Here is a 9386-nt window from a genome sequence, read left to right on the forward strand (position 1 = left end):
CATGATGCCTGGCTGTGCTCTGCTCTGCACAGAGTCGCTGAGACACTGCTCTCCTCCCAGAGCCAACTCAGGTTCTTCTAAAGAGTCTGAATCTTCTGTAGGCTGCCAAATTAATTTATGAACTGATGGTGATATGCTCTTATTCGGCTAGCATGTAAGACCATGCTAATGGCAGAATGACAGCTTCATTTTTAGTTACTGATGTCACTGTTTGTTACTTCCTCATCCCTGGCCAGTTTTGTCAATATGTTTCACTGCTGTAGCTATTCAGATTTTCCTTTATTACCCTCTGTATGTTTGCTTGGTTTTCAGCTAACACCCTGCATGCAGTGTTTTAACGGTAGCATGAGATGGATCTTGAGAATGTGGCCTTTGAGTCGGCCTTCTTTTCTGCTGGTCTTTACAGTGACAAGTCTCCATGGAGCTTTGATGGCTGCACCTCACAAGGTTTCCTGTGCTGTGCTGAAAATCCACAAGCAGGGCTGACATCAAAAAGATCAGCCCATCTCTACCCAACCAACAGATGGGGCGGTTCCGCTCATAGGTGAATTGCGCGAATGGATCTTCAAAGTCAAACTAACCTTGCACTCTGGGGATAACCCCACCCCCACCATGCTCACATTCTGCTCTGAGTCTCCCTCCTGCCTCCCCTTCAGGGTGGCCTAATCCCTACCTCCTAGCATCTGGGAGCCAGAGGTCTTTCCCTGACTTCTCTGTGTGTCTCTCTGGCATATTACAGATAAAAGGCAACTGCCTGCGACCTGAGACCAGTGCCCTGTGCTGGCTGCCAGCAGATGGCTCCTTCTCAGTGCTGACTATAGTGCTTCGCTGTATGGACACCCCATGGTCTGCCCTGGCGGTCTAGTTCTCCATCACTACAGAGTAAACCTACCTGTGAGTTACAGTAGGATGCTACGTTTGCATTTTTGCACATATACCTGAAAGAAACTGCTGGACCATATACTCAGTATGCATACCAACATAAGAAATCACAGTTTCCCAGAGTGTACATACACCTGATTGTGTCCCCCCAGCAGTGCACATGAGGTCCTGTTATCTGACAGTGTCTGGTTGTTGTCTTAGGGGTATAGTGTCTGCCTTTTCCTGATGGCTAGGATGTTTCTGTGCACTTGTAAGTGGCTGCCACACACGCACACACACAGATACACACACACACATCTTCCCTGGCCATGTCTGCTCAAGTACTTTGCTCTGTTCACTGGATGGTTGGCTCTCCTGACGTTAAGGGTTGCTGTTCCCTCGCTGGCACTAGCATTGCTCATGAAACTTGAAATGCCTTTTCAGTGCATAGCGTGTTGTTCTGTTTAGCCAACCGTGTCCTACATCGCTGTTCTCAGCGTGAGGAAGTCAACCCACTAATTTCCTTCACAGGGCTGGTCCTTGCTGGCAGATCTCAGAGCGGCCTCACCACCCAGGTCATGACAATCCTTCTTTGTTCCTGTCTGATTGCTTTGAGATGGACAGGAAACTGAGGCCTGCAATTCTGTCAGAGCTGACTTTGGTAGGAATGCCCCATCTCTCGCCAACATCTGTTGACCTGCCTGTGGTTGGCACTTGACCCATGCCGTGGGTGGGAAAGATGGAGACTTGCTTTCTTGTATCTTTGTCAGAAACTAAATTGCATTTGGTAAGAGGTATTTTAATGAAAAGTTAGCATGGTGAACAACTGGGACTTGGCCCTCCTGAGGCCCCTCTGAGTCACAGGAACATTTCCTGTTATCTGAGGGGGAGGAAAAGCGCAGGCGTGTGTCCTATCAGTTTCCATCGCTGCTGGCTGGGGGCCACGTCAGCCAAGTTTCCATCATCGTGCTAAACACTCAAGGGGACAACTTGACAGGAGGAAGGATGATTTTGGCTCCTGGGTTCAGAGGTTCTGCCCGTGATTGTTCCGTCTCCTGGCTGTGGGCCTGTGAGGAGTCAGAGCATCAAGGCAGAGAAGGTTCTAGAACAGCTGGCCATCGTATGGGATCAAGGGAGCAGAGGCAAAGGACAAGGGGCCAGGATAAGGTTTAGCTGAAGGAGGTGCTCACTGACTTATTTCTACCAGCACCAGCGCGTTCTGCAGAGCCTCCTCAAACAGGGTCTCCCTCAGATCCACATGTGCTTAGTAACCTTCCAACTGCTTTCCAGACAGCAAGTCAGAGAAACTCAGAAGGGAGACACGGCCACTAGACTGGGTGTCAATGTGTCAGGCAGAGAGTTTCAGGGGACCCGGAGTGCTGGCCATCAGCACTTCCGGCCATAGCAAACCCAGGCACTGACTCATTAGGCTTCAAATTGAGTCCATGCCACCGGGGCCTTTCAAGGTGGGGGAGACGCAGTCTCTGAAATGGCTTGATAGACAGTCGCGAAAACAAGTTGAAACCCACTGTTTGGCTGGTTTGTCATCTTTGTTGTCATTTATCTGTCTCAAGCTTTGTAGATGCATCTCAGCCCAGGCCTGCCACCTTCCGGCCTGGTGCTGTGGCAGGAGCCATCAAGATCTCATTACATAGTTGTGGCCTGGTGGCTCACGCCTGTAATCCCAGCACTCAGGGTCTGGCCTACAAAGTGAGTGCAGGACGGCGAAGGATACACAGAGAAACCCTGTCTCGAAAAAACAAAACAAAAAAACTACACAAATTACATATAAACGCTTTGTTAAGCCCAGACACGGGCCCTCCAGTGAGTACCTAGAAACGAGCCGTACCAGGAAGCTGAGGTCTCACTGAGAATGAGGGTCCAGAGGGAGGTGAACAGAAGAGGACAGCCCCACAGCAACTGGCACCAGAAAGTAATGGAGTACCCCAGAGAAATACCTCAGTAATGGAAAGCTTGTCTGTCTGCCTTGCCATCTCCCAGGGGCAGCCCCTGTGTCCGTACTGCTGTGAGAACATCACTGCAAACTGCGGATCCTGTTCACCATGGGCTGGCCCCGTGCCCCGTGCCCCGTGCCCCGTGCCCCTGTGCCCCGTGCCCTGTACCCTGTGCCCCGTGCCCCATGCCCTGTACCCTGTGCCCCGTGCCCCGTGCCCCGTGCCCCATGCCCCGTGCCCCATGCCCCGTGCCCCATGCCCTGTGCCCCGTGCCCCATGCCCCATGCCCTGTACCCTGTGCCCCATGCCCCATGCCCCGTGCCCCATGCCCTGTGCCCCGTGCCCCGTGCCCCGTGCCCCATGCCCCGTGCCCCATGCCCTGTGCCCCGTGCCCCATGCCCCATGCCTTGTACCCTGTGCCCCATGCCCCGTGCCCCGTGCCCCGTGCCCCATGCCCTGTACCCTGTGCCCCATGCTCCATGCCCAATGCCCTGTGCCCCGTGCCCCATGCTCCATGCCCCATGCTCTGTGCCCCATGCCCTGTACCCTGTGTCCCATGCCCCATGCCCCACGCCCCATGCCCTGTGCCCCATGCCCTGTACCCTGTGCCCCATGCCCCATGCTCCATGCCCCATGCCCTGTGCCCCATGCCCCGTGCTCCGTGCCCCATGCCCCATGACCTGTACCCTGTGCCCCGTGCCCCATGCCCCGTGCCCCGTGCCTCATGCCCCATGCTCCATGCCCAATGCCCTGTACCCTGTGCCCCATGCCCCGTGCTCCGTGCCCCATGCCCCATGCTCCATGCCCAATGCCCTGTGCCCCATGCCCCATGCTCCGTGCCCCATGCCCTGTACCCTGTGCCCCGTGCCCCTTGCCCCATGCCCCATGCCCCATGCCCCGTGCTCTGTGCCCCATGCCCTGTACCCTGTGTCCCGTGCCCCATGCCCCATGCTCCATGCCCCATGCCCTGTGCCCCATGCCCCGTGCTCCGTGCCCCATGCCCCATGCCCTGTACCCTGTGCCCCGTGCCCCATGCCCCATGCCCTGTGCCTCACGCCCCGTGCTCTGTGCCCCATGCCCTGTACCCTGTGTCCCGTGCCCCATGCCCCATGCCCTGTGCCCCATGCCCCGTGCTCCGTGCCCCATGCCCTGTCCTACCTAGAGTTGAGTACTATCCTTCACGAATACTGCTATGCTCCTGGCTTGGCAACTATTATCTTCAGCAGAGCAACCTTAGCTACCTGTAAGAGACTCTCAAGACCAGCCTGTGGGCCGTTGGCATTGGTCACAGAAGGAGGTGTTGGGAGGATTATTGGGCCCCCTTCCCCCCCCCCCCACTGAGATTCTCTCCTGTATCTCCAATCCCCCTACAGGAATTCTAACCTAACAACAACCTGTGGCCTCCTGACCTCAGGAGGGGCTAGAGAATACAGACAGTCAAAGGTCTAACTGAAGGAAGGATGGAGAAGCTATCCTCCATGCTGGGGAGACCATGTGGTGGGCACGCTTTGCGGGGAACCCATGCTCTGTGAAGAGGCCCAGTAAACTCGCTGTTTTTTCAAGCTGAAATGGTTGAAGTCATTCTTTGGTTCTTCGTTGGTGCTCGACTGAATTGGGGAGATATTTGCTCGTGTTCCCGCAGGCAGGGGGAAATTCATGCAATCTACCCGTTCCTATTAGTGTCTGTTGCCACTTTAACTTGACTGCTATCTGCAGATAGAGAGAATTGAGACACTGGACACAAAGAGGGGAGGTGGGCACTAGCGGGCACCTAGAGGGCTTCACTTGCACATCACTGGGTCACTGGTGGTGTCCCTGGCTTTGCCAATCACCTCTGTGTTGTCCCTTTCCTGTCTCAAGGATTGGAATGTGTGAGCTTATGTGGGAAGGTGCTAAGATAAATGACTGACGCATGCCAGTGGAAGAAAACCTGTCAGGTACAGTGAGGACTCTCACTGACATGGAAATGCTAGCCTGCTCTCCAACCTCTGGTCCTAGAGAGCCCTGGCTCCACCCTCTCACACCCAGGATGGCAGCCTTCCTCCTCAGCAGCAGTTTCCATGTGGGGTGGGGAGAGTGGGGGTAGGGGTGGGTTCACGCTAGTGCCTTAGCACAACCCAGAACCTGTCACAGAGTGCTCGCTAATATTGCTTATAGATTCTTGGAGCTTCCTAATCTTGGTCCAGAGAGGAACAAAGATGCTATTGTGGGACTAGAGCCTGTCTCCAGGGTCTAGGTCAGCAAAGCTTCTGCTGAATGGGCCGCTGGGTTGAGCTCCACAGAGATGGAGAGCAGACACGATGAACGCTGAACACATCTGGTGCCTCCTGCACCCACTTATCCAAAGAGGATGAGATCTGGCCATGCTGAGAGCACACGGCTGCCCAAAGCTGAGGAGAGGGGAAGCTGTGGACTCCAGGGGAGTGGAGTCCAGTAGCAGCACAAGGTGGGTTCCGGACAGGCCGCCATGAACCCCAGTTCTCCATCCCACCTCAGGGCACAACAAACGAACACACCTGGGCCTCAGTTGTACCAGGCCAGGCCTGTCTCTGAAAATGGCCTCTCAGCAGGCTCCCAGATAACGAGAGCAGCAGAAAGTCAAGTCCCCTCATTGGTGATGAATCCCCTGAGCTCACAGAGGTGAACCCCTTCACTGACTCCTTCAGGGGACAATTACTCATGACCCCCAATGTGTGGCTGGAATTCTTCATGCAACCAACTTAAAATGGTGAACTATAAAAATTGAGCCCTAACTGGTGTTTAAGCAGATGAGCATTGGCCGGTTAGTGGAAAAGGAACAAGACAGTTGAGAGTAAGAAGAGGTCTGCAGTGAGCACAGCTGGGCTCAACAGAACATAGCCCGCAGGGCTCATGATATTCCCTAAGCCCTGATGATGTTTAAATTTGTGTGTCCCCCCCCCATGTTGGAAGGTCCAGGTTGGGTATCCGCACAGGGACAGGACAATGAAGTGGGCTCCCTCCCCAGGCAGGGGACAAGCCATGTGGGAACCAACAGATGGTCTGTGAGTGAAACTCAGGCCCCTTCTCAGCAGCAGGAGGTCAGCAGCCAGGTCTCAGGGAACAGAGTCAGGGCAGCCATTGGCAGGTGGAGGGCAGGGTGTGAAGGGAAGCTGGCTCTCCCTCCCTGCACCCGACTCACTCTTCTCCCTCCCCCCCCCCCAGGCCCCTTGTGAGCTCAGCACTTGGGTGGCACAGACGTGGCAGGGCACCGTGTGTCTCCCTTCATTCAGAGGTGACACTGAGTTGACTGATATTCATCAGATCCCAACAACAACAACAACCGTGCCAAGTGGGCACACATCCCTGTCCACGGGGGATATAAAGGGCGCCCTGTGAGGAGCCCGAGCAGACTGGTCCAGACTCCCCAGGTGACCTGCCTTGTGTGAGAGCCCAGTAACTGAGGATGAAGAGCCTTTTCCTGATCATCTTGCTTCTGGGGCTGGTGGTTGTCCTGAGGGCCCAGGAACTGCCATCAGATGACATTGAGGATGTGAGGAGGGGAGGGACGATGGGTGGAGGTAGAAAGGAGAACACAGCCCTGGTTGGTGTTGGTAGACTCGATCAAGAGTTCTGAAGTCTGAAGTCTAACCCCACTGCCCCAGCCTTGGATGGTCAGATCAGAGCATTAGGGATTCTCCAGGAGACCAGGCCTAAAGCAGGAGAGTGAGGTTAGGCCGCTGGTCTTTGTTCGAGTGATGTGGGGTCCCGGAAGGCTTTATTGGGTGGGATTTTTAGGACAGAGGATTTACTCAGCCCTGACTTCCAGACTCCTAATAGTTTATACTTAGAAAGCAGACAGTCTCTGTCTCCACTTGGACAGAGGGCCCCAGGGTTGGGCTCTCTCTACAGTGAGCACGTGTGGGCTGTGGTGTCAGCCGTCTTCAGAGCTGCAGCCCAGACTCTGGACTATCAGGCACAAGAGGCTGGCGACACCAGGAGCCAGGCTGGGGTGTGTTCAAGGATCTGTCCTCTGCAGCTCTCTGGGACCTGGTTCGCAAAGGCCATAGTATGTGACAAGAACCGCCCAGATGGGAAGAAACCCAAGAAAATGTTCCCCATGAAGGTGACAGCCCTGGAAGGAGGGGACTTGGAGGTCACAATAACATTCCAGTGAGTGTCCCCACGAGTCTCCACGGCTGTCTTTCTGGTCTGCTCCTGCCTTTGACAGGGCACAGTGCCAAGCAACACTCTAAGTCTTGGGCAGGGCTGATGGGGTCACTTGGTCAGGGCTGATACCATGGGTGAACGGAGTGTGGCTCCTGTTTTACAGGAAGGACGGTCAGTGTCACAACAAAAAGTTTGTGATGGAAAAAACTGAGGAGCCTGGCAAATACACTCTCTGTGAGTCCCCTGGGGCCCAGGGTCTCCTGCAGGGGCAAGTTCCCACATAGAGGGGTCCCTGCCTTCCTTAGCTTGCCCACTCATGGTCCATGTACCAGACACTAGAGGTCGTGGGTTAGTCCACCCCAGGTACTGACTGGTCCCCCACTCCCCACCCCCACGCATTCCGGTTTATCTCTTGACCCATGAGGAACCATTGCTAGGGGCAGGAAAGCAGGCCGGGCAGGTGGTCAGGTCTGGCACCCAGCTCAGCGTTTAGCTTCCTCTGAGATTTTCACCAGGGTCTCACCATGTCCTGGAAAATGGACATCGTAGAAAGCCCAGAGCTGGACTGCCTGGGTCTCCCGGGCGACCAACTACAAGTGTTCCAGAATATTTCTTTGTAAAACCTCCAAAGGTTTTCCAAGGGATGAAATACTAAGGCCCATTTCTCCGTTCACCTGTAGTGAAGAGCAAGAAGGCCATGTATATCCAGAAGACTTCCGTGGAGGATCACTACATCATCTACAGTGAATGCAAGCACAATGGGAAATCACACCGCAAGGGAAAGCTTATAGGTGAGGAGCCACAGAGGCCCTGTGTCCTGTCCACAGGCTCTACTTTTAGTAGCTTTTAAAAGGGGCAGCAGCCATGCTGGGCTACAGGGGACTGGGAAGCCTCAAGGTGCTGCCCAGGCGGTATGTATGATCCAAAGCGGGAAAGTGGGTCGGCCGGGAGGGGACCCAGCTTACGTGACCTTCGGAGGTCTGAGCATTCAAAGGAGTTTCCACACCTGCAGATGACAGATGGTCCTTCTAGGGATCCCAGGCAAGGGCCGGTCATGTGGAGGAGAATAACTTGACAGAGGCCTTCCCGTGTGTGTGGGATCCTCCAGGGTCAAGGGACACCCCTGTGCTTCCGAGGTCCAGGCCTCTTAGGTCTGGGAAGGGACCCTAAATGCCTCTTAAGGTTCACCACGGGCCCTCAGGACCACACATCCATCCCAGTCCGGGGATGTCTGGGCGTCCTTGTGCCAGAGCAGTTTGTCCACTGCCTGGGTTCTCTTCCATCTCGTCCTGGCTGCTCCAGGCTGACAGTCCCAGTGCTGGTCAGTGATCTTGACTTTTGTCACTGGCTCCCTTGCAGGGCTGAGCACCAGCCCTCCAACTGTCCCCACCTCCCCACAGCAAGACATCCTAAGGAAAACCCAGAGGCCATGAAAGAATTTCAGGAATTTGCACGGAGCAAGAAATTCCCAGCGGAAAACATCTTTGTACCTGAGCAAACGAGTGAGAAGGCTCTGTCTGTGCCCTCCCACAATGCCTTGTTTCTCCTGCACGCCTCTGTGCGAGCACTCTGTGCTGCTGCTGTTCTGTGTTTCTATTGTCTCTCACATCTCTGTGTGTACTCCTGTGTGCCTCTGGATGCCTCGTGTGCTTGCGTGTCACTCTGTGTTCCTCTTGTCTCTCTGCCTCCCCACGAACCCCATGGCCCCCTCGTAAGGGCACCGGAGCCCAGCTTTAAGTCTTGGCTTTGGGAGGGTCTGAGCCACAGGGGTGGTGGGTGCTTCTCCAGAGCTCCCTCTCACCACTGGCTTCTTCTTGGTTTCTACAGATCAGTGCATCCCTGAGAGTGAGTAGGGTAAGTGGCCGTCCAGGAGGACCATGGAAAAGCCTACCATCCTGGATTCTGGAGTTGGAGAGTCCATGTGTTCTGGTCCTTATCCACTTGAGCAGAAATGGTCTACCCAAGAGTGATCCCTAGTGTATCCCTGAACTCTGCTTCCTGCATAGCTATATCCCCCACCTCCCATACCCAGTGACACAAGAGACAGGGTCACTCATGGCTGTAATGATTGCACAGGTGCGTTAGGCTAGAAGACCTCTGACCACTGCCTGCCACACACCTCTGATCTCTTTGGCACAGCGGCCAATCCTGCCTTAATACCAACACAGGTCTGAGACCTCCATGGACCTGCCCTACCCTGGACCACTTTCCTCACCTTCACCCACTCCCAGCACCAGCTACTTCTAATAAAGCGTTTCAGCATCACTCTGGCTCAGTCTTGTCTGCAAAAGGTCATGCATTGGTTGCCTGACCCGGTAGAGCCTTGTGGATGTGAGGCTCAGCAGAAGCCAGTGGAGGCGCACACCTTTAATCCCAGCACGCGGAAGGCAGAGGCAGGTGGATCACTGTGAGTTCAAGGCCAGCCTGGTTTATAAAGTGAGC

The 9386-nt window shown here is 55.0% G+C and overlaps 2 protein-coding genes across 2 annotated transcripts; both read left to right on the forward strand.

The window, feature by feature from the left end:
• Positions 1-2924: 2924 nt before the first annotated feature.
• Positions 2925-6010, forward strand: LOC127207024 (uncharacterized). The gene is made up of 2 exons (XM_051166314.1): positions 2925-4059; positions 6000-6010. The coding sequence occupies exons 1-2, from the start codon at positions 2925-2927 to the stop codon at positions 6008-6010; spliced, it is 1146 nt and encodes a 381-aa protein (XP_051022271.1).
• Positions 6011-6240: 230 nt separating this feature from the next.
• Positions 6241-8797, forward strand: LOC127207025 (odorant-binding protein 2a-like). The gene is made up of 6 exons (XM_051166315.1): positions 6241-6327; positions 6814-6947; positions 7108-7178; positions 7625-7735; positions 8345-8446; positions 8772-8797. The coding sequence occupies exons 1-6, from the start codon at positions 6241-6243 to the stop codon at positions 8795-8797; spliced, it is 531 nt and encodes a 176-aa protein (XP_051022272.1).
• The last annotated feature ends 589 nt before the right edge of the window (positions 8798-9386 follow it).

The sequence above is a fragment of the Acomys russatus genome, chromosome 24, assembly GCF_903995435.1.
Source record: "Acomys russatus chromosome 24, mAcoRus1.1, whole genome shotgun sequence".
Lineage (NCBI taxonomy): Eukaryota > Metazoa > Chordata > Mammalia > Rodentia > Muridae > Acomys > Acomys russatus.

Coding starts and splice junctions, on each gene's coding strand:
- LOC127207024 (XM_051166314.1), top strand. CDS start 2,925: ATGGGCTGGCCCCGTGCCCCGTGCCCCGTGCCCCGTGCCCCTGTGCCC.
- LOC127207025 (XM_051166315.1), top strand. CDS start 6,241: ATGAAGAGCCTTTTCCTGATCATCTTGCTTCTGGGGCTGGTGGTTGTC. Junction 6,948..7,107: donor GAGGTCACAATAACATTCCA/GTGAGTGTCCCC, acceptor CCTGTTTTACAG/GAAGGACGGTCAGTGTCACA. Junction 7,736..8,344: donor CCGCAAGGGAAAGCTTATAG/GTGAGGAGCCAC, acceptor ACCTCCCCACAG/CAAGACATCCTAAGGAAAAC.